The sequence below is a fragment of the Phasianus colchicus genome, chromosome 2, assembly GCF_987193195.1.
Source record: "Phasianus colchicus chromosome 2, bPhaCol1.hap1.1, whole genome shotgun sequence".
Taxonomy (NCBI): Eukaryota; Metazoa; Chordata; class Aves; order Galliformes; family Phasianidae; genus Phasianus; species Phasianus colchicus.
The window spans coordinates 835,159-858,485 of NC_143437.1; the positions used below are offsets into that span (position 1 = coordinate 835,159).

The following is a 23,327-nucleotide window of genomic DNA, read 5'->3' on the forward strand; positions in this document are numbered from 1 at the left end:
CAAAACAATCTTACCAGCTAAGATGTTCTACAGAAGAAACAGTATTTGAACCTGTGCAAAAGGAGCAGAAGATTTTAGAAACTTCCACTACACGAGGAATATTTTTAATTTATTCTTCAGAAACCTGAGCAAAGCATTGAACATGTGCATATTCGCATCCTGCTAGCACCCAGAGAACCAGCTGAAACTGGCAGCTGTCATTAGCTCATACAGTATTCAAGCATAAAATGGCTGGTATACTAAACTGGGTATCAATGACACTAAAGTAAGAATAAACTCAGATTTTATATATGCAAATGTCATAGGTCTGTTACAGCCTTCTATGCCTATATGCTACAGGCATATAAACAATTTCAAAGAATAATATAAGAATAACATAGAATGTAGAGGTCTTAGGATCTAAGAGTCAACTGCTTTCCTAATCTTCTCTTCCACCTACTCCTGTTGCAGCCACACCTGCTCCTTTCAGTCTTCTCACTTTTCTTAAGTTGGGCAAGTCTTGAGAGCATAGCTGACAGGCTGCCCTTTTTCAATCAGATTCATTTAGATGATTTTTTCCCCCGTAGGCTGACATACAGCCAGAAGTGCATACAATGGGATTGTACAATTCAGGCCTTTTTCTGACATTAGTTTGTACACGTAAAAAAATTTAAATCTTAAAACACACATGCACTTTACTTAATTTTAATGCTCTTCTGCACCTAAATAACTTAGTTCATTGCTTTGTCTTCCTTTTCTCGTTAATCATAAGACTGAAAGAATCAAAACCTCTGCCAGCATTTAGCAGATAGTTATGAGAGTCAGTGATTGGTAGACAAAAGTTGAACTGTTGTAAAGACATTATTAATAACCTATTTTCCTACTAACTGTTTTCAAAATAGTATGTCTTAAAATGTGAAAAATTGAATTCATCTTAAAATCAGTAGTAGAAAGATTCTAACAAACACCAAAGCACTATCTACCAAACTTCTTGTGAGCAAGTAAGTAGAAGTCTACTGGAATGTACACTACAAAAAGTTTGGATTGTTTATTTATGTAAACCCTTCCTCTGACTGAAATCTTACACTGCTATGGAAGACTGATAGCCCATTAAGTAAATCTCATAACAGTAAATAACTCCTCCCATGAATACACACTGTAAGCACAACCGTGCATGCTAACCCTTCCCCTGCAACTTTTCTTGTCTATATATTTCATATGTCATGATTGTTTACTGTTTTTTAAACATGTTCTGTTTTAAATCCAATTTCACATTTCATATTTGTTTTTTAAACTACTTCTTCCTCTCCACTTGAAGATCTAACAATCTAATAAAAATGGTATCTCCCAATACCTGACCACAGCCACTTATTCTTGCTATATCAAACAGGCACTCAGAGGTTACTTAAAAATCTGAGGATCCAGCATAAGATGCATCTTCTCAGTCACTCTCTCATAAAACTATGCTCTCCTCAGTTTTTCTTGTCCATTTTGTTGAGAATTCTAAGAAGAAGGCCAGCAAATGCAATTAAAGTGTAAATACTGAAAGCTTTGCTTAAAAACGTAATGGGTGTTGATCTTTGCAGAAAATTGAAACTACTGGATCAGTTAAGCAAAAGCATGTATCCTAACTTTTCTATCTTCAAAATAAAAACTGTATTTTAACCATAAAAACAAGTTTTAGTAAGTTTATCTACTCCTCTAACTTTTAAAATGGTTGTATATATATACACATATATATTCTACAAGAAAAAAGGTTTTCTCTCTCCTTCATTAAGAAAAATTGTATTTCAATACAGAATTCTCAAACATCAGTATGAAGAAAATACTACACGCTCTGAACAGTTTTAATGCATTTATGGCTCTTGATAGATCAGAGCTCTCGAATTTTATGGGCTGATACAACATTTACCACCTGAATGGCAGTGCAAAGATGTACCTCCAAGAACTTAGCTAACTGGGACAACTAAGTACGAAACTTTACATTTTCTTTGCCATTCAGTGGAATTCTGTGAACTCCTGCCTCTCTACAGCATTACTATTGCACTAAAATGCAGGATATTTTGACATTCTTTAAAAACAAATATAAACAAAAAAAATGGAAATGAGATGCGGCAGTTGATAGGCGACTGACAGGCAGTTAATAGACTACAACACAAAATGCTAGAGGTGATGCTAAATTAGCATACCATAGAAGGGAGTAAAAATGAGCAACCTGGAAAGTGCTTGACTAGATGATACCTTTTACTCTAATGTTATTTTAACAAGCAAAGCCTCATTGCTTTTTTTTTTTTTTTTTTTTTAATTTCTAATCTCCTTCTCTTATGTGCCCCCTTCTCTTTCTCATAAGTCACTATTTTTATTAAAAAAAGAGAAAGAGCAAGCTAAGTCTTTATGACAGAAGCCGTACTTCTTACCAAAGGCAAGCAATTGAGAACTTGTAGTGGTTTGACTGTGTCACCTAAATCTCTTCCAATTCTTAGAGGGAAACAAAGTACTATTACTAAAGTATTGTCCACAGCCTCCAGTTCTGAACAACTTTTCACAGAAATTTACTTTCCCTTTGCACATCAGCTTAAGTGGCATCTTGTCAAGCTGACATTCCAATGAAGACTGGACATTAATTCTAGACTTTATCAACAGTTTGTCTACTTAATGAGTACAGGCCAGCCCTTATTTCCTTGTTTGTTTGCTTTGTTATAAACACCTCGATTCTTCTTGGCTCCAGATCTTATAGGTGCTGCAAGTTGGTTAGGTTGTCACTAATATGCAGCCTTAGGTGAATCAAAAGAGATAATACAAATTTGAGCAAGAATTTCTCCATCCTTTCACCAGTCTGGTACAGGCCCATCAGTGTTCTACTACAACATAGATTTTAAACATACCCTAAGTTTTATCAATAAAACAACATTCAGTTACTTTGTTGAGGAAAGTGCTTTAGAGTTCCTGTTTCTCTCCACTAACTGCAGTGGAGTCAGATGCAACAGGAACTTTATTACTTCCTATAAAAACAGAATCAAAAGCAGCTTCGTGTTCCTCTAAAGTCGAAGCAGCAGTGGATCCTCTAACAGACATCCCAGTGAAGGATGGACGTTGCTCTGTAATCCTTTCCAGGTCCACTGTTTTCCTGCCTTTTCTTTTACCCAGTATTCTGATATAATTAGCTGGTACAAGTCCTGTTGTTTGACCATCATAACTTGCCAAAAGCCAGCCACGGATTTTAGGTTGTTGGTCTGAAAAAGAAAACGCAAAAGCATTACAAAGCAATTCAAAATATATTGCAGTTGAGGCACAAATACACAAGAAGGCAGAGCACACCTAATCACACAGGGAAACTAACTCTGTAATAAAAGGGAAATACAAATTACTATGCAAGAGAAATGAGAAGGATCTGCATTGATGAGGCGTTCTGAAGTGTACTGTGAAGCTGAATTTGTTGACACCACCATATTGCAAATGCCAAAGGATTTTCACAGTTGTACAACAAATATGAAAAAAGGATAGCCACAAAGGTAACCACAAAGTATACTCTGAGTAATACTTTTAGGCTGTGTCACAGATTAGGGAAATTGAACAAAACTATTTAAGTTTTATTACAGTGCATATAATAAAAAATAAAAAAATCAGTAGGTATGAGGAATTGCATCAAAAAAAAGGTGTTTTGTTTTTGCATTCTCACTTTCTCCCCCTGCTCCTTGCCCCCTTCTTCCCTCCCTCCCCTCCCCCCCAATATTTCGAACTACACAACTTATTTCACATATGATTAGAAAACAAGTTGAAAATTAAAAGCTTACCTTTGGGTGCTAATTTTAGAATGTCACCAGCACGGAAGGAAATTTCCTCTTCTGAGAGAGCACTGAAGTCATATTCTGCTCTTCCAACTACATGATCATCTTCTCCACTTGCCCAGTTACTAGATACTGTTTCCAAAAGAAATTAAGAAGTTATTTGCTTTGAATTTTATGAATGAGAAAGTTTTTTTGTTTGTTTTTGGTTTTTTAATAAAAGAAAAATGGAGAAGACACCTTAACTTCCTTGCTTCTCTAGCAGAGAACTGACAGAACTAACAAAGACAACATTTGGTGAGTAAACCTAACCAACAGCTTTTCCTTCTTCTCCACCTCCCACAATCACTAGAAAGGAATCATGATTTTGGAATCACATAAAGCGTACCATGAAATTGAATCTCAGTTCAACAGTAGGCTATACAGGCTATTACTTGTACCATACCACATGCTTAAAAAATTCAGTGTTGTACCCCAGAATCTATAAACTTCCATTACTGAAGTGTAAGGTTAATCTCTATACACATGATAGCTAAATGAACAATATACTCTGTACTTCTCATGATTCTCCCATGCTGCAGATCATTTTTACCTGATTCTTCATCACTGTATGTAGAAAGCAGTTTCCAAATCAGATAGGGACCTCCCATAATAACAGCAAAGAACAAGAAAATAGGCCAGGATTTTGCCGAGTTAGCTGCCTTGTCTTCAAGACCAACACGAGCTACTGTCCCCTGACTTTCAGCCCACAAATCCTCATTCTCGGAGCTCTTCCGCAGACCCAGTAATCGCTGTAGACGTTGGTAGAGATATCTTATAGTTCTCACTAAAGCAAAAGCTGAAAACACTTTTGTGAAGTGTACTTTGAGGCGGGAGAAGTGATTGGCTACATCCAACACAGCTCTGAAACTGTTGTACACAGCTGAAAAGGTAGCATCCATCATCATGCTGACTGAGGCAAATGCATGCACAATACTTTCAATGGACTGAAATGCACCTCTGCTGCTCTCTTCAGCCTGTTGAACAAACCTGCTGGGAGGAATATCATCTGTACGAAAGCGGTTATAGCCCAAGCCACCATATCCATAACTGTAAGGACTGTAGCTTCCATAAAAAGAAGTTCCATATGAACCATAGCCTGTAGTAAAAGAACTGCTATATGCTGGCCTTAAAGTACTGAGACTACTGTTTCCTGTTTGGTGTGATGGTCTTGGCAAAATAGGTGGAGGTATTCGTGCAACTGTGGGTTGTCTGGTCAACAAGTTGGCACCCAAGTCAGGAGACCTAAACAAATTCAGATAACCAAGATCAGTACTCAAAATCAGATTATATTTTCATTTTCTCCAGCATTCTTGAATAGCTGTCGATATGACCTTGCATTTTGGTAGTGCCAGGTTGAGGAACCTGGTTGCCAAACACTTGTACTGTTGCACAGTGTTAGTGGGAAGTAAAAATTTCTGTCAAGAAATACAAGTCTTTCATTAAAAAAAAAAAAAAATTCACTGTAAGTGTAGAATTGCAGCATATCTGAAACATATATAATCTGTTTTTATTGTACCAACTGAAAGCACAAAATGCTATGGCTAGACCCACCCAACTTGATGCTGATTGAACTCCTAAGTCATTTGCCTCTGCAAAAGAGCATCTCATACACACTACCAAGAATATTTTGCAATTTGAAAGCATTAATTCCAGAATTTGTTCTCGTTTCTTCTGGATAATGGTACAGCAAGAAGGAAGCTAGACAGCTCCTCTGAAGTCACCCTTGGACTGCTGGTGGAACCTAACTGAAAATTCAAATGACTATACAGCACACACAAGAGACTAAGACTCCCTGCTTTCCCTTAGCGAATTGGGATTGAATCTAGAACTCCTAACAGTTGGCAGAAAGAGGTATTATGAGCTCATTTCCTTTATTATTTTTGTTTAATTTAATGAACTTCTAGCCCTTTGCATGCCTGTAAGTTTCAGCCAGTTTACCTATGCCTTTTCTAATAGGTCTCTGCAAGTTCTAGGTTGGCACCTGAATTCTATCAAGTAGCTGTCCAACATGTGCTGTTTTCCATATTGAAGCAATATCTGCTATAGTACTTACATATACGATAGGGAACAACTTTTCCCACAGCAAAACTTGCAGGTTTACTTAAAGTGAAATATAATATTTGTGACGTTATACTGTTTGTTTCTTCTGATCTAGACTTCAACAGTTAAAAGCAGAAGTAAAAATAAGTTACTACCACAGAAGATGGGGGCACCTTCCCAAAAACCAGCTTAGGACAGCTCACTTTTAAGATACTTGGAGTAAATTAAAATGAGCTAGATAACCTCACAAAAAAAAAAAAAACTTAACATCAAACGTCCTACTCAGCAAGCTTCAGCCTGCACTGAAAGCATGGTTTTTCCTGAAAGTTCAGTTTGGAGGTAACCTTTTACCCAGTTTCAGCTCACCGTAACTGCAGTCAACAGCACCAAGTGGAAAACAAGGCTGATCTTCAGCCATCAAGCTTTCCCTGATTTCTGATTTAAATGAGCTTGCCAAGTCTTTCTGCACGGCAACCTTCCCAGCGCGTACACTGAGGAGCCCAGCCCCCGGTCAGCACAGCGGCAACAAACACATTCATCTTTTCCACTGCCAGCCCCGCTCCCACGGCGAGCACACGCTCCGCGGCACCGCAACCCTCAGCTACGAACGGCAGCGCTTTTTCCACTCGTGGCAACACACACAGATTTGCTAACGCGTCCGCCTCCGCCTCGTTAAATCGTCGGCTTCCCACAGCCTGGCTCGGAGCCCACAGCACCCTTCTGCTGTGGAAGCGTTCCCCCACACCTCTACACCTCCCCAAGAAGCGGGCTGAATGGCCGCCCTGCGCACGGCCCGCCCGACAGTTCCCCGGCCAGACCTCCGTGCCTCCGGGCCTCGCTGGGCCGGCGCCGCGCAGACGGGCTAGGCCCGACCTTTGAGCTCGGCCGCCCGCGAGGGCCGACCCCGCCGCGTCCGGAGAGACCCGGGCTCGGGGCTCACACTCACTGGAAGGCGGGCGCCACGCCGCCCGCTAATCGCCGGTTCTCCCAGGGCTTGGGAGGCGGCGGCTGCGAAGCCATGTCCGCCTCGCTGCAGCCCCGTTCTCGCCCCGACCCGCCGCGCTCCTCCGCCCGCCCCCGGCAGGCGGGCCGCCGCAGCGCCGAGCGATCGAACCGACGGCGTTCCGCGTTCCGCCCCTATCGACGCGCCCCACCCCGCGCCGGGCCGGCTGGGCCGCTCCTGCCCCCTGCTTGGCGCGGCCCTGCGCGCAGCGCTGTGTGCGTTGAGGGCCGCGCGTCGGCTTGCTGTGCTGGGTGCGGGGTTCCGTGGCTCTTCTGGCACCACAGCTCCCTCCTTGGGAGTGGAATGAATCCTTTTATTGTCGATTTGCTGAGTTGCGTTTATCTTTAGCCTCTTCCTTTTTTTTTTTTTTTTTTTTTTTTTTTTTTTTTTTTTAATATCCATTAGTGTTGTCTAGCATGTCTTCTCTGACAGAAGAGGACAGACCGATTGTTCAGCTGTTACTGGGCACTGGCACGTGCCCACGGTGCGTTTTCAGGTTCTGCCGTGCGGGATCACAGACGCTTTATAGACACCCATACAAGGTTTGGTCTTTGTATTTCTAATTAGAACGTACAGCCGTATGAATGCAGTATTATTTGCACACTCCTTGGAGGAGAAGGATGTTGTTTGTATTCTTGGCAAAATGAGTTAAGAGAAGTGACTGCTGAACTGCGCAAATTTGAGAAATTACAGTAGTGCTGTGGTATAAGAATTCCCGTGAGTTTGGTGTTAGGTTTATTAAGTTGCTGTGTGTTCCCCAAAAACCCCTGTAAATAGGACAGGACAACTTCTGCACAGCATGGCTCTAACACTCACACGGTGTAGCTATGACAGTTCCCTCCTTTGTTTTTCCTTTAGTGCAGTAAGTAGCAAATAGGCTGTGGGTCACTGCAGCTGATTCAGGGCCTTCCCTTTTTGCCTCATATTTCTTCCATCTTCCAGCAGAACTGGTTGAGGGATGTAGCTAAGAATGGCACAGATGAAGGATAGATCCTCCACTTTCATTCAAACAGTGCTATTAGGCACCCTGTTTAGCTGACCTTCCCGCTGAAATTCAGTGTTCTTAAATTTTCTCTCAGTTGTGCACAATCAGTCTTCCTGTTTTCTTGTATTATGCACCTCTCAAATTGTTTTTGGCTATTTGCTCCTCCACCATGTTGATTCTAAGAGTTCTCATTGTGTAGGCCCATTATTTCCGTGTATCTGCCCTAATGTGTTGTCTTTATGTTTGTGTGTTACCTTGATTATTTCACTTTCACTCAAGTTTAGACTTTCCAGAATTCTTCTTCCACGTCTTTTTCCCTTATCCTTTTTTCATTTTTAATCAGCTCAAGTTTAGACTTTCCAGAATTCTTCTTCCACGTCTTTTTCCCTTATCCTTTTTTCATTTTTAATCAGCTCTCTCTGTTGAGAAGTGTTGTTGTGTGTGCTGTTTCCCATTCTTTTGCAGCTCTACCCAATTTTCATCTGAGTTGCAACAACACAGTAACTGCTGTTATTGAAGATGTTTTAATCTTTTTTTTTTTCTGACCTGTATATTACCTCTACCTTTCATCCTTCCTAAATTTCAGATATATGGTTAATTCTCTCTCCTCACCAGCACACTCAGGAATGTTCCTAGCCTTCTCATTACATGAATGAATGAGACGTGTACTTTGTCACGTGTGTTTAATTTCACCATCACATTTATCTGCTCTAATTTTTTTCTCATACTCTGGTAGCCAACTGTCTTCGTTGTGTGGGCTAATTGTGTTGGAGGAGTTAAATTCTTAGGTAAGCTGAATGGCAAAAAGGCAATAAACACCGATTTTCCTTGAACAGCGATGAGGCTGAAGATAAATGCATTTCTGCAAGCCAGTTTGTAAAATGTTTCCAGTGTAGACAGTAAAGAAGTCTGTTCAGCAAAAATGCTTTTTTTTTTTTTTTTTTGGTAACATTTTGACAGAAGTTTATTTTTTACTGTGGAAGTGTCTTTTGATATATTTTGCAAGTTGTTAGTTACATATGCAAAGATTAAAGCTACAGGTGGTTTCTTCTGCTTCTTTAAACCCATGTTTGTTAGTGCTTTTAACAGCACTGAATTAAAGAGGAAAAGCCAACAACAGTAAAATTCCTCTGTTTGTGTTAGGAGTTGATGAAGGATTTGAAACAATTCCTGAAAGGTAATCAAGAAAAAGAAGATAAAGCTTGCTTTGATGTAGCTGATCCACCTTGTAAGCGATTCAGACGTGGACACGCAGAAGAAGGGCCTGATGATCTGAACCAGAATGGAGTGCTCAGTCAGATTCCTTTGGTTAATGACGATAATGCTGCTGTGGAGAACTCAGCTGTGCAGGTTTGCAATGTGTGTTTGGGAATTCTTCAAGAGTTCTGCGAGATTGACTTTGTTAAAAAGGTAAATGATCAGTTCTTAATCTATACAAGTACTTTTTAGGAGCTTTTGTATGTTAGGGTCTGCAGTATAGATCTAGTGATTAGAAACACTTTACAGTTAAACAACTGAGAGAGGGAGCAAACCAAACTGACATATTCACTTGTGTTGAATATTTGAGTTGTAGATGGCGCCATTCAGGTACATACTGCTCACTGACATAGTGTTTGCATACCTATTTTGCAGCTGGAAAATAAAATTTGTGTGACCATGTTTTATCCAAGGTTTGTTAGAATATAACTTCAAAAAGAGAAGTATAAGTGCAATGGAATGACAGACAGGAACATATTTTTGTAATCAGGTTAGGAGCTTAGAGTACAAGTGAAACCTCACTGTAAGTCAATCTCTCTCCCCTTTTTGCTATGTAAGGGCAAAATGAGGAGGCATTGAATGCTGTGCTATTCAGTTTAACTGTGTGTTTCTAATATAGGAGTGTTTCTTTACCATATGGGACTATTTAGAAAGCCACAAAGGAAAAAAATGTGTTTGGTGTACAACAGATTGCAGATAATAAAGAAAAAGGGAGTTAAGAGAGAGTATGGACGTAATGCGTGTTGCAGATATCATCTCTGAGCAATACAATTGCTTATGTGACAAACCAAAATATTAACTAGAAATGCCACTTGCATTTGAGATGTTTGACTGAGTTTTAATAGAAACAAATTTGGTTTAATGACATTAATATATCTAAGGGAGCATACTACATAAATTCCGTTGAATTGTTGGATGCTTCTTTTTTTTTTGTCTCCATGGAAAGAGTATATATATATTAATTGAACCTACTTTTAAGATTTGTTTCAGAGTTATGCTATTTTGTCACAATAGAAAATCTCATAACATGCTCTTGCGCACAGGCACATTTATTAAGGCACCACAAAATCTGATTCTCTCACAAGGAAATTTCCTTATCAGAGCTGCTGATTTCATCCTGAAAGCTCATAATTAGTCTTTGTCCCTTCTGATAGAAACATCTAGCCATCAGCTTTCAATCACTTACTTTAAAACATCTGATGCATGTTTGGGTTTTTGTTATAATTCCAATGACTAACATGGTTTTTATATCAAAGAACAATAGAAGTCTAGATGATGTTCCTGCTTATTTGTAATAGCTGTATACTAATCCTGAGAAAATTGTCATAAACTGAAAGATGAAATGTTCCATTGTCTTCTGTTATTTTGAAGATTGACTGAATTATTACTGTGAATACCTTTTTGTTTCTATCTTATGACAGAAACTTAAAAGTTTTTATTGTCATAGAATTGTATCTGTGCCATGAAGAAAAATATTCTGAGTCAACTCTTCTAGCATGTTGTCTCTGTGGTATAATTTCCTGCATCAACATTTGTGTATACGGTTTTAGCCTTAAAAGAACAAGTTTTCTTATTTCATAATGTCACACACCAATAAGGAAAGAGGTCATTAATAAGATTTTTTTTCAGGCTTGTATTTCAATAAGTTGATAGGGTTAATCTAGTTTTATGTTTGGCATCTATCTGAATGAGTACTAATACGGATTTACAGTGATTATGCTAGAATAAAGAATAGCCTAAAAAATTATCAACTTAGTTCCATTGCTGTAGTTCAATATTAATGTTCTTCTTTTCCAGATGTGTGAAAAGGTTAATTCTTCTGACTACCAGTTCAACAGTTTTGTATTTTCTGTGTCACTACCACCACAGCTGTCTGTCAGGGAGGTGAGTTTTGCAGATACTCCTTCATAAATTAAACACGTATTAAAGAAGGTGACTGTGGAAGGTACAGACTGGAGGTAGTTTGATTTTTAATTGCTATCGTTCAAAAAAAAAAACAACCCCAAACCTTGCTGCAAGTGTAGTCTGCTTTCCCTTTCCTTTTTGCTAAGTACTGTCATAATTAGTAAGGTGTCTGAGTCACTTCAGTTTTCATTTAGCCTGGGAGTTGCTTTACATCTGAAAAAGTAAAAGGATCTTCTCAGAGAAGGAACAGCACAGCTAGCACAGCTTGTGCCTTTCCTGGAAAAAATGATAATTGATAGTTCAGAGTAGAAGTGAAGAAGTTCAAAGATGAGCTCTTTAACTTCACAGCATTTTAAATGCTGTAAAAATACATATTTTGGTAGTCACCTGTCTTGAGCATTGTTGGAAGTCTGGATTTTCACAGTTGCAGTTGCAAAACTACTATTTTGATAGCAGTTCTTGTCTTAAATTGTTAAGAATTGTTGACTTAAATTTAAAACTTAAATTGTTTACATTTTAGTCATTTAATTACATAAGATAATGATAGCATGGACACATATGTATCCCTGATAATTCTTTTGAAGATTGAGGGAAAATATTAGGCATATTATAACTTTATCAGTAAATGACTATTTGACTATTATGTGATGTTTTACAATGTTACCTTGTTTTCTAATGAAGTGATGAAGTGATTCAAAAATTCTGTTGTAAAAAGCAACTTGTAACTCTTTAAGATAGGCGCCTCTAGACCTAGTAGTATAAACCTGAGTGAATGTGGCAGAAAGTAGTATTGATCCTCTTGGATTTGCATATTAATGTGTGATGAGGTTTGCTCTCATTCTGCACAGTTTTTAGTGTTCAGTAGTATTGTTAGTTCTTACTTCTTGAGCAAAAGCCAGTGTAGGAACTTGTGCTGATGTATGTTCTAAGTCTGATTCCACATCAGACTACCTGCTTCCTATCCAAATCTAAGCATACTGGTGCTGGTCACTTCAGCTGCCACTGTGTCTGGTTAAAATAATGCCAGAGCAAATTGCTTTTTGCTTTGTGTCTGGATAAACTCTCTTTTTGTTTTATCATCATCCAAAAAATGAGATTTATTAAAAACAAAACAAAAACAAAACCCCCCAAAAAACAACAAAAAACCCCAACACTTTTAGGCTAGTTAAGTACATGGACATAGAATTCCAGATGTTGGTCAAAATTACCCCAAGTTTGTGCTTAGAGTTAACCAAACTTTAAAATAAAAGAGGAGCCCTTTTATTTCCAGGGTTCTAGTGATAGTCTTTTCAATTTCCAGTTCCAGAAGGGAATTTCTATTTCTTGTAGTATCTGTGAGTAAAAAAGAAAATAATGAACTCAGTCTTTTGCCTTGGGTCTCAACTGCACTTCTCATGTTATCAAGTTTTTAATTCATTTTCATTATGCATATTTGGCTTGACAGTTATAGTTTATCTAGCTTTAAGATATATGTTTTTCCTCATAGCTTATGTGTATAACTAAGAGGTGAGGCAAGAAAAATTTGACGCTGCTGTGAAGCAACCTGTTTATGGGTCTTTACCATAATACCTCGGTAGGGGGTGTTCTTGCATTGCAGTTCTAGTTCACTGGTGTTCTCCTGCTGGTCTGAACAAGTAGGGCGATTCTGTCTGCTTTGAGGCAGTTTTGGCTGCAAGTGGAAGCCAAAAAGAATAATTTGCTTCAAAGAATTCCTCTTGCTGATTGAAATCTTGATGCCCTGAGATTATGAAATGGGAAAACTATCTTGGCAAATGTGGTTAGTAGATTTATTACTTTATAATAACTGTCTTCTAAGTGCAGTAAATTATTAACTTGATAAAAAGAGTGACATGATGTAATTCTTAACCTGTCCATCTGCTCCATATGAGGTTTCTGGCTCTTAGGTTCAAGCAAACAAACAATACGTGCTTGGTACAACTGAGGCAATAAAAGATATGATTTGAGTTCAGAGGTGAGCAAGAGGAATGACATGAATGAATGGGAAGCTCCAAAAATATGTATGTTCTCTTTGGAAACAGTTTTGATTCATCTGGGACCTGCATTAGAAGGTTTCTGCTGTCATTTCTATTCCACACCTTCAGTCTTGCCAAATGCTAACTCAGCTGTTTGTATAACTGTGCTCTAACTGAGGAGATGAAAATGGTTGATGGTGGTGGTGAGAAAGAACTTGCTTAAAACCATGGGATTTTGTTTACCACCTATTCATTTACCACTTCAAAAAATTGTTGAAAACAGTTCCCGCTTTATAGTTACAGAAAAGCAGCAAGTGATAGAAGTGGGTGTATTTTGAGATGTTTAGTGTTGAGATTATGATCTTTTGTTAAATCTTGCTTTTAATTTTTTAAGTTGCACTCCGCAAAAACATACATAACTGTATAATAAAAGAACACCCCGAAGACAGCCTTCCTTGTCCCAGTGTCCTTTTGTATGACATGCAGATTTTCTCACTTACTTTAAAAAAAAAAAAAAATCAGAAACTGTCTTTTAATATTACCTTCAACTAGTTTAATTGTAACAGTTGTTATCCTGCTAATCCTAAAATGTAGGAATGAACTGAAGAAGACGTAAAATTAATGTTTGCATAGTATTTATATTTGTGTTGCACAGAAGCTGTCACCTCTTTCTAGAAGTAGGATATTTGATTGAAATAAATCATAAATACAGGAGTCCCAAGTTTTTGTTAGACAACTATATTATAATGTGAAGCGAGTCATGCCCTTCAAAAGCGTGACTATTAGCTGTGTCTGTAGTCTCTGTTGTGATCCATCATCCTGATACTTGCTACAAGGACGTTGATGCAAATAGCATGTATAGTCATCACTCCCTGTAGGGCTGTGTATACCTCATCATGGAATTCCCCATCTCTGAGCTCTTCTCTAATACAGAGAAAAAGTGCTATGGCTGGAATTGCACGTGGTATTTCAACAGTTGCCACTGTGATTCCTCAGATAGCATTAGAATAATATCCTGCAGCTTGTAATCAATACAGTGCCTGTGCTAGTGTATTTCAGAAATATGTTAGGTTTTAAGTATTGCCCTGCAGGCTTGAGCTCTGTAATGAGCATCTTTCATTTTCAAACCACTTCTCAAACATAACGTAATTATGAAATAGAAGGATCTGATCCCCTGCTTTGCATACAACTGGGAAAGGGCAAAGCTGGGGAATTAAGGCACGAGTAGAGGGATTGTTTGAATCTGATTTATAATTTGGGGTCTTTTGACTTATGCATTCACTACGCCCTAATCTATTGTTTCCTCTTAACTGTAGGGGAAAAGTAATTTAAAATCCCCTTTAATTATCTTTAACTTTGGAGTCAGTAGAGAGAAGGTGAAATTTGTCCTGTGGTCTTATTTTAGCACAGTTCGTAACACACGTAAGTTTTCTCGAGTTTCTGAATTCTACTCCCATAAAACAGGGAAAGGGGGATTGGCCACCCAACTGATTACCAAACGTACAGTGTACTTTAAATCAAGACATATATGATTGTTTAAATTGGTATTTTTGGATGCAGACTTCTTCCTAGGCATGGTCATATTCTCTAGTTTAGATGTGTGTTCAAGGAAATTCAATTTGAAGCTCATTTTATTTATGGTTTTATTTGGGTTATTATGCAAACAAGATTATAATATACCAAGTATTTTGTGAAGGAGTCTTACTCATACTGTCTACATACGCAATGTAGTGAATCACACTGAATTTGAGTAAGCAGTATTCCATCAATACAACTATAATTATTTTGCTCAGTAATGAGCTGATTTGTGTATTATGTATCTAGCAAAGTCCGTGTGGTTTCTCCACCGTATCTCTTTCCCCTTACTACTTCTAGCACTGTTTTTAAGATTGCCTCATTCTTTTAGATGTGCAAAGGAAGACGAATTTTTGACTGAGTTCCTCTGTCAGCATATAAAAGTGATGTATGTATGTTTCGTTCTGATTTTAACCAAAAGATGACGCAACCATGTCTGTGCTCTGAAAAGTTTGATACATGTTTTCCAACCTCTTCATTATTTCCTTGACAAAATATATTATTATGACATAATTTAGACTAGAGGAAGATCATTTGAGGTCAAAGTTAGAATTTTGGTTAATTTCAGTTTAGTAAAGTGTGCTTTCAGTGTGATGCAGAGAACTCCTCGAGAGTAGCTCTGCCAAGACGGACGAGGGGGTCCTGATAGATGAAAAAACTTAATGTGAGCCAGCAGCGTGCACTTGCAGCCTTGAAGACCAATGGTGTGCTGGGTTCCATCAGAAGAGGCGAGGGGGGGCAGCAGGGTGAGGAAGGTGATTGTCCCTTGTTAGGTCCCACTGAGTACTGGCATCTAGGTCAGGGTCCCTTAACAGAGGAAAATTATAGAGCTTTTGGAGAGAGTCCAGAGGAGAACCATGAAGATCATCACAGGACTGGAGTACCTCTTCTATGAAGAAAGGCTGAGGGAGCTGGGCTTGTTCAGTGTGGAGGAGAGAAGGCTCCATGGGAGACCTCATTACAGCCTTACAGTATTTAAAGGATGATTATAAATAGAAAGGAAATCAACTTCTAAAATGACTAGATAGTAATAGGACAAGGGGAATGGTTTTAAACTAAAAGAGGGGTTTAGTTTAGATGTTGGGAAAGTTTTTCACTGATAGGGTGGTGAGATGCTGGAACAAGCTGCCCAGAGAGGTGGTGGATATTCTGTCCTTGGAGATGTTCAGGGCCAGATTGGGTGGGGCCCTGGGCAACATGATATAGTGTTTGATCTAGTGGTTTGGCAGCCCTGGCTGCGGCAGAGGGGTTGGATGGTCTTTGAGGTCCCTTCCAATCCAAGCCACTCTGTGATTCTGTGAATGGCAGTAACTCTTAATGCATTGCAGAGTAAAAAACATAAAGCTTAAATCACTGTAAAATTACTAGAAAAAAGCAGGAGATCATCATATGGGATTAATATGTCAATACAAAGAGAAGTGATTGAGACTGCAAAGGGATGCATCTTTAAAATGTCAAGCTTTCCAGATCAAAGTGTCGGAACGCTTTTGGAAGCTTTTGACATAAACAGTGTTCATTAGAAGTCTTTGATTTCTTGGTCCCTTTAAATTTTGTTCAAATCTGATAGCATTGCACTGATTTGAAGGCTGTGGCTTCTTTGTGCTTACTTTTGTGTTTTTCTGTTATCATTTCTTAGCAGTGGTAATTTTAATTCTGCTTTTGACTTTTGTTACAACTAATATTAAATGTTGTACTGCTGAGTTCCACTTGTTGATTGTGACACCTAACTTCAGGATCTTCTATCTTGGGCACTATCATGTTAAAGAAGCCTGCTATATTATATTTCTTTAGGTATGTAAAGCTGCTGCAGGTGGGCAGCAATGTATGATGAAGTATTTATAAAGGATGGATTGAAGACAATCAAGCATTAGAGGAGGTTGCTCAGAGAAGTGGAAAAGTCTTCTTACTGGAAGCTTTCAAGACCTAATTGGATAAGGCCCTGAGCAACCTGGTCTGATTTCATAACTGTTCGTGCTTTAAGCACAAAGTTGGACAAAGACCTTGTGACATCCCTGAACTTGCTTATGGTCTGTCATGTAAATCAAATATTGTTTCATGGAACCTCAATTCAAAGTAGTATATCTGGAGCCGCAGAAGCTGGTATTCACAAAGGATTTGTAAAAAACAACGGAGGGTCAGCTGGGAAATGAAGAGGAGAATATGAAGTGAAGTCTGCTCAAATAAGAAATTGTTAGTGAATTCCAGTGTTTGTACCAACAGCTCTTTCAGCTTTCTGATAGTGTATCGTTCTGTTCTTTAGCTTTTCCATATTCAGTGTGTCTCCTTAACTAAGTGGTGTGCTGTAAATGAGTGGTTCATGATTACCTTAAGACTAAGTATGTCTTTTGTTAGTGTTTTTATTTATTATGGATGCTAACTCTATTTGTTTTGTTGTTGTTGTATGTGTGTTTATTTTTTTAAAGTATGCCAGATCAATTTTCAAATACCATCTATTTAGACATGCGTTTTCATTTCTCTGTATGTGCTGGCTGCACTTGAATTAGGTTATCAGTTCTCCTAGTTATAGTGTTAATAGCAAGTATGGAAGTGCTTTTACTGCAGCCTGATCTGTTTTAAAGATAGATGAGATGAGAGGTGACTTGGTTGTCCATTTGTAAACTGATATCTTAGAAATTTATGCAGTTTATTTCAGAGATCTGGGACTTCCCATTGCCTTTTGTGTCATTTCCATGGTCTCTCCGGTAGCAGACTGAATGCTCATTAGTACTCAGTAATACTGATTTGGTTTTCATTTAGCCAGATGTGTGAGTATATTCGGTATCACTAGGAAAGTAAAACTGAACTAATGTTATCAGCAGGGGAAACCTGATTTTTTGTCAGTATGGAACAAAAATGGTCCTTAGCTTTTCCTGTACTCAGGATTTAAACTTTTAGTGTATATAGATACTGCAATCATAACAACTTCAGCTTTGCCTGCTTATCTTCAATTATTTCTGAAATGGAAGAGCTGTTCTGCAATAAATAAATACATAAAAGTGGGGGGTTCTTTTGTATTTTACATTGTAAGACATATACACTTGTTCCTTCAAAATGTAGGATAAAATTTCAGGAGTGATAAATGGAGCTGTATAGGAAGGAGCACATAAAAGTGAGAGCTTTTTCAGAGAGTTAGAGAACAGGGAGAATATTATGACAGAATAGCTTTGAAAGGACTAGTATTGACTGACACTTTAAAAATCAGCAAGTGGAAGAGAAAAACAGCAAAATATTCAAATATTTGTGAAATAAGAAAACTTAGCTTAGCATAATGGGGAAAAAAAATTATTTATCTTCAAGTCTTTTCCTTTGCTTTTTGTTGCCCACAGTTCCACATATGTCAGATTGTCCTAGGAACTGATTTAAATTACTTAGGGTGTCTCATGTGGGGATACCACGCTCTCTCTGCCATGTAATCAATTATTTGTTCTGCAAACGTGTTAAGCTTCCAATTGACGTGATGGAAAATTGATTAATTTTTCTGCTTCCCAAAAGCTTACCTATGTTTCTGTGAGTGTGGTGATGGGAGAATGAGCAGTAAAGTAAGGAAGAGCTCACGCATGCAGAGTGAGTCTCTGAGGAAAAGAACAAACACTAATTCTGCCTTTTTACTCCTAAAGCAAAAGCGAACTTAAAATCCTAATGCTTCCTTACCGACCTGAGTTTTTTTTTTTTAACTTTAAATTATTATTATTATTGTTGTTGTTATTATTTTTCTAGCACTTTCTCAAACAGTTGAAGTTTTGAGCTTTAATTTCACTTGCATTATTTTTCTCTCTTCTTCCTGGGCTTGGCTGATGACATATAGCATGCTGTTTGGCTGTTGGTAAAACAGGAAATGGGGTGAGTAATTTCTTTTGGCAGTTCTCATGTCATGTCTACTAGTGTCCCAAAGAATTAGAGAAAAGAGAGATACTCTTACTACAACTTCTTTTTTCAGCTGAAATGAGACACCACTTAATGCAGTGTACCTGCTGAGATATTTATTCAAAAAAAAGTTTTTGAGAAAGGAATTAATACCATATTTTCAAGATCAAAACAGTTACTTTCATTTAGAGGAGCTTCAACTAACAGTTGTGGAGTATGTAGAATTGCTTTCCTATGAAAGAGTCAAAGCAAAAGATAAATCACTTCTTATTTTGAGACTAATTTTAAAGCCATTGTTTCATTAGTTTGCTTCAGAGAAGTTTGACCTGTATAGAGCAGATATTGTCATTAGTTCTGTTCATGCAGAAGGATGTATGTTTGCTCTGCAAGTTCCCTAACAAGGGGTTTGAAATCGTATGCTGGCATCCTTACCGGCAACTGCTCCTTCTAACTTTTCTCTGCATAGGCAAGACATGGGAATCAGAGCTTGGTCTTGTACCTACAGAGTCAGTTGAGCTCTCAGCAAGGTCAGCTGAGATTGCTATCTGAACTTTTTCCCCTCTGGAATTTGTGTCTGTTGAAGTTCATGTCCTTCCTTTAATGAAGGAGTGAATCATTCCTTTAGCAACAGAAAAATGTCTTACATTAGTGTTGTGGGTTTGTTTGTTTTGCTTTAAAACAAAGGATTTTTTTCTGACAGTCTCTTTCTAACCTCTTCTCCATGTAGGCTCTGAAAAGGTTTTGGTAACTTTTGATCTACCATGAAACTACTGTGTGTTCTCTCACACAGGAAAGAAAAGAAGCTATTCTTAAGCTGTTAATTAAAGAAACATTAGCAAATAGAAACAGGACAAAACGTGGTATTATCTTATCTGGAACCTCTATGAGAGGATACTGTGCAAGTGGCCAGGGTTCTGAGTACAAGATCTAGATAGAAAGTTTTTAATGAAGTTGAACTATTGATTTAAGAAGGATGTTGATATTATAATAAAGATCCCAGCTCTATCGGCATGTATCTTCTGTCTTTCTTGTATTAACATAAGCTATAGAGCTGATCATCTCACTGATCTGTCTGGAGGAAAAAATAAGAACTGTTCCTTTTAATGGATTTAGATTTACTTTAAATAGGATCAGTGTACTGGTATGATTTATCATGCTGAGTGGTGTCAGCATGCACATGATTATTTGTTTACTGGAAAGCATCTTACCTGAAATCCTGGTCTGGCCTTAATGCTTCCTCGACACCTTTTTTGTTGATTCAAAACAAATATTCATTGCAATTATAAGAAACCTTGCAACAGCCTTTCTTTCATGCTGTGCTCTGTATGCTTAACATGTTTGTCCTTTTTATTTGTGCAATGCTTGTTCGCCTGCAACTAGTTACTTAAGTTTGTCTTGAAATATCATATGGTATCTGTCTTTGACTCCTGTGCAAGTTATTATTTCTTTACGTATGTTATTCAGAAAACTGGGCCTTTCTTTGGCAAAGGATGACATTGTTCAGCTGAAAGAAGCTTATAAGTGGATTATTCATCCCCAGTTGTCAGAGGAGTTGGGTGTTCCCACTGATGGAAAGGTATTGTGTTGTATAAATAAGAAAATACTTCTTTCCTGTGTGTTTGTTTTTGTTTTTTTTTTTCACATATGTGTATATAGATAGAAAAATATATATGCTTTCTTTTTTTTCCTCATTAGCAGATAAGTTGTACTTACATGCACTGCAGGGGGAAGCAGGGAAGGAGTTCTTTTAACCTGAGATCTCCTACTCTCAATGACAGGGGGACCAATCTTCATTTCCATACACAGAGATCATTGCATACAATGGAATCATTGTAGCATTTTGCTAAGTCTCTTGCTCTTGGGCTGCCACTCTGCTTTTACCAAAGAGACTTTTCCAATTTTTTAATTTTTCAGGATCTTTGTTTTCCGAAGGCTAATTCTTTCTTTTCTTTATGTTTTCCTTCTTTGTTCTCCCCTTACTGCCAGCATTGTTTACTGCTCTGTGAGATAAATTGTAAAGGTTATTAACATGTTAAATTGTATGGATAGAATATATTTCTGAAACATTCTAAAGGAGGAAAGACTAGTGTTTGTTCATATTAATGGCTGCTAGAGATAGGCATATTGGAACTTGTGCTAGTGAACAAGCAGTAGGATATATTTTTTTTTCAAACCATATTTAACTTTTGAATTCTGTCAAACATTCCTGAAATGTTTCTGAAATGCATTGACTGGATGAAACTTTGAGAAGTTGTCAGACAAATCCTAATGCTATCATCCTGACTGTAATCAATCTCTACAAGCGTGGCTAAAAGTCCTGCTGAGGGCAAAGCAGTCTGTAGTTATTTTCATCAGCTGTAGGACTGATGCCACAACTATACTCATTCAGTCTTTAAGTTTATTTGTCAACTTCCAGAGTAGTTACAGACTGTCTTTTCCCAGTCGTACTAATTGAAAGCATCCGTTTTGTCTTAGTGAAGCAAGAATCATTGAGTCACCCTGAAGGTGATCCAAAAAGAAACAAACTTCTTACATACCAAGTTAGCAAACGCCCTACAAGGCTTAGACACTGAGCATATCAGACTCCGTTGTACCATTAAAGTTACTTTTGTAGTGCTCTTTATCTACAAGCCACTTGAATATTAGCCAGTCTTTCCAATAGCCCTCTTGAGATATACTGGTACCTGAAGAACAGAAGTAATGAGTGTTGTTTGCCCAAGGCCAAAGAGGGAATTGGGGATAGAACTGAGATTACAGTAGTTTCTAGTCTAGCTGTTAGTCCACTAGGACATGTTGCCTTTCTTTGCCCCAGGGCCATCCAGTCATTGCAAACGAAGCCCCTGACAAAATTCTACAGTGATGAGTGCTGCAGGGTTTTTATCTTTATTCTACACTAAGCACTGCTTTCCCAGAAGGTGTGTTAAGTTTAGTGACCATAATAGGCTTTGAGTATATACTGTCTCTGACTCAGTTCTCCCTGTACAGAATGGGGCCAATATCTATGATGTGTAGGTCACTTGTGCTTTTGAAGTGTTCTGAGATCATCTTTGAGTACTTCAGAAATGCAAATAGTGTTATGGCTCAAGTTTTAATGTATTTCTTTATATTATATTGTAGAATATATATCTAGAATATGTTATATTGTAGAATAAGTGTATTACTTGCTCTTCTGTCTGCCTCTGTTTTCCTATCATTACAGTATATGAGAATATCCTTCTGGCTTGTTTAACAAAGTATTATACCCCATCCTTCTTTTTTTTTTTAATCTAGAGTTTGTTTGAAGTTAGCGTAGTCTTTGCTCACCCAGAAACAGATGAGGAGTGCCGTTTCCTGTAAGTTTTGATGTAAATAACAAAAGATCTTTTATCTAAATATTGTACAACTTCATCGGTTTGGATTTGCTACAGATGAGAAATATGCAGTGTTAATAAGCTAGAATTTGATTAATTCTGGTTTCCTGTAGTGGTCTTCCTTCCTCTGAAACCTGGCAACTCTTATTTTCAACTGATCCTTTCACTACCATTTTGTGACAGTTCAAAAATGTTGATGCCAAGCCTGTTATAGTGCCTATGTTGGTGCACCAAATATCTGTAGAATAGAAAACTGTAAAGAAGTACTCAGATCTGTTCTGTGTGACTTGACAGTATCCCCGTATTTGCTTTCTCTTTGTGGGATAATTAGTTAATGATTGGACATTTTTCTGAAGTAACAGCATATTGCCTAGCTTAATTACCTGATAATTTCTCAGGCGTTCTCCATATGTGGAAGTATTTCTGAGGTTTTATTTAAGGTTATTTAATGTAAATAAGGAAATTTGGCAGTTATCAGGATGTAATGACAGTCATGTGAAAGCAAAGTAAGACATTGTCTGAACTTGGAAAAGTCCCCCCTACTCCAGGTGTGGTTTTGGATGGGATTTCCAGGTATGGCATCTGCAGTTTCTCCTCTCTCAAGCCCTTCTTGTATAGTTGTGTGTAGGTGGGTGTGCTAAAATGACCCTTGGTATGATATGGAAGATTGATTGGCTTTTGTTATATTATTTATATTTGTTTATGTTTTGTTATATATGTTTATATTGGAAATTTGTATTTAAATTCTGGAAGAAGGGATTTGTGTCCCAAACTGTCCAGGAAGTTGTTTGTATAGAAACTGCAGGAGGACAGACCTACTTCTTTGCAGTCTACTATGGTCTATAGAATTGATAAACTGTGTTGCAGGCTAGGAATCATCTCTATTGGATTTCTATGTATACAATTAATAGGAACAGCAACTTCCTCTACGGTACTCAGAAAAAATGTTTAACTGAGTTGGCTTTCACTTTTGTGAAACAGCCAAGAAATTCCTTTTGAAGCAGCAAAGCACAAATAGTACCAAACAGTGAGGGATTTTTTTTTTTTCCATAGTAAGTTGAATTTTCCTATCCAGAAGCAGCAATTTGAGTCTCTAATTTTGAAATGCCTAATTTGCAGTGTGCGTGCAAGCATAGATTTCAAGATGTCCGCATACCTTGTGCGGAACATTAACCTTTACTGAGAAGGACTGCAAAGGACTGAGAGATAAACTTTTCCATTCTGTCTCAAAAGTGAAATGCATTTGGTTTAGTCAGAGCAGAAAAGGCTTACAATGCTTTGTGATTTATCTATAGATCAAGCAATGCACAGCTTTCCCCATTTGTGGTTTAGTATAAAATTGATTTAAAAATCTGCTTTTTGGTAAGCTGTGGAAGTGAAGTGTGGGATATATTGGTAAAAAGGCCATTAAATGTTATGCTTCTGACTGTCTCTGTTTTTTGTTTTGTTTGTTTTTTGCTTTTTCTGTAAGATTATTAGCTAATTTTCGTTTCTGTATGTAGAGCCACAGTCTGTCCAGATTGTTTCAAGCCAGCAAAGAACAAACAGGTAGGATCTCATCACTGCTGT

The 23,327-nt window shown here is 37.9% G+C and overlaps 2 protein-coding genes across 2 annotated transcripts in view; one reads left to right on the forward strand and one right to left on the reverse strand.

Moving 5' to 3' along the window:
• Nucleotides 1–1,815: 1,815 nt before the first annotated feature.
• PEX13 (peroxisomal biogenesis factor 13) lies at nucleotides 1,816–6,924 on the reverse strand. Its single transcript, XM_031595172.2, has 4 exons — nucleotides 6,793–6,924; nucleotides 4,357–5,048; nucleotides 3,774–3,899; nucleotides 1,816–3,212 (listed from the first exon to the last, which is right to left on the reverse strand). The coding sequence occupies exons 1-4, from the start codon at nucleotides 6,864–6,866 to the stop codon at nucleotides 2,917–2,919; spliced, it is 1,188 nt and encodes a 395-aa protein (XP_031451032.1). The 5' UTR covers nucleotides 6,867–6,924; the 3' UTR covers nucleotides 1,816–2,916.
• Nucleotides 6,925–7,235: 311 nt separating this feature from the next.
• PUS10 (pseudouridine synthase 10) overlaps nucleotides 7,236–23,327 on the forward strand; it is a 30,211-nt gene continuing 14,119 nt past the window's right edge. Inside the window, exons 1-7 of the mRNA XM_031595171.2 lie at nucleotides 7,236–7,391; nucleotides 8,978–9,244; nucleotides 10,889–10,975; nucleotides 18,350–18,384; nucleotides 19,873–19,984; nucleotides 21,679–21,740; nucleotides 23,261–23,306. Of these exons, the coding sequence (XP_031451031.1) occupies nucleotides 7,266–7,391; nucleotides 8,978–9,244; nucleotides 10,889–10,975; nucleotides 18,350–18,384; nucleotides 19,873–19,984; nucleotides 21,679–21,740; nucleotides 23,261–23,306 (735 nt within the window). The 5' untranslated portion in view covers nucleotides 7,236–7,265. The remainder of the gene's footprint in view (nucleotides 7,392–8,977; nucleotides 9,245–10,888; nucleotides 10,976–18,349; nucleotides 18,385–19,872; nucleotides 19,985–21,678; nucleotides 21,741–23,260; nucleotides 23,307–23,327) is intronic.

Bases quoted from the DNA above. Each gene is read 5' to 3' on its own strand.
- PEX13 (XM_031595172.2), bottom strand. From the start codon at position 6,866: ATGGCTTCGCAGCCGCCGCCTCCCAAGCCCTGGGAGAACCGGCGATTA. The intron at 5,049-6,792 runs GTGAGTGTGAGC...GAATTTGTTTAG, and splicing joins GGCGTGGCGCCCGCCTTCCA to GTCTCCTGACTTGGGTGCCA. The intron at 3,900-4,356 runs GTAAAAATGATC...TTTTGGAAACAG, and splicing joins ATACAGTGATGAAGAATCAG to TATCTAGTAACTGGGCAAGT.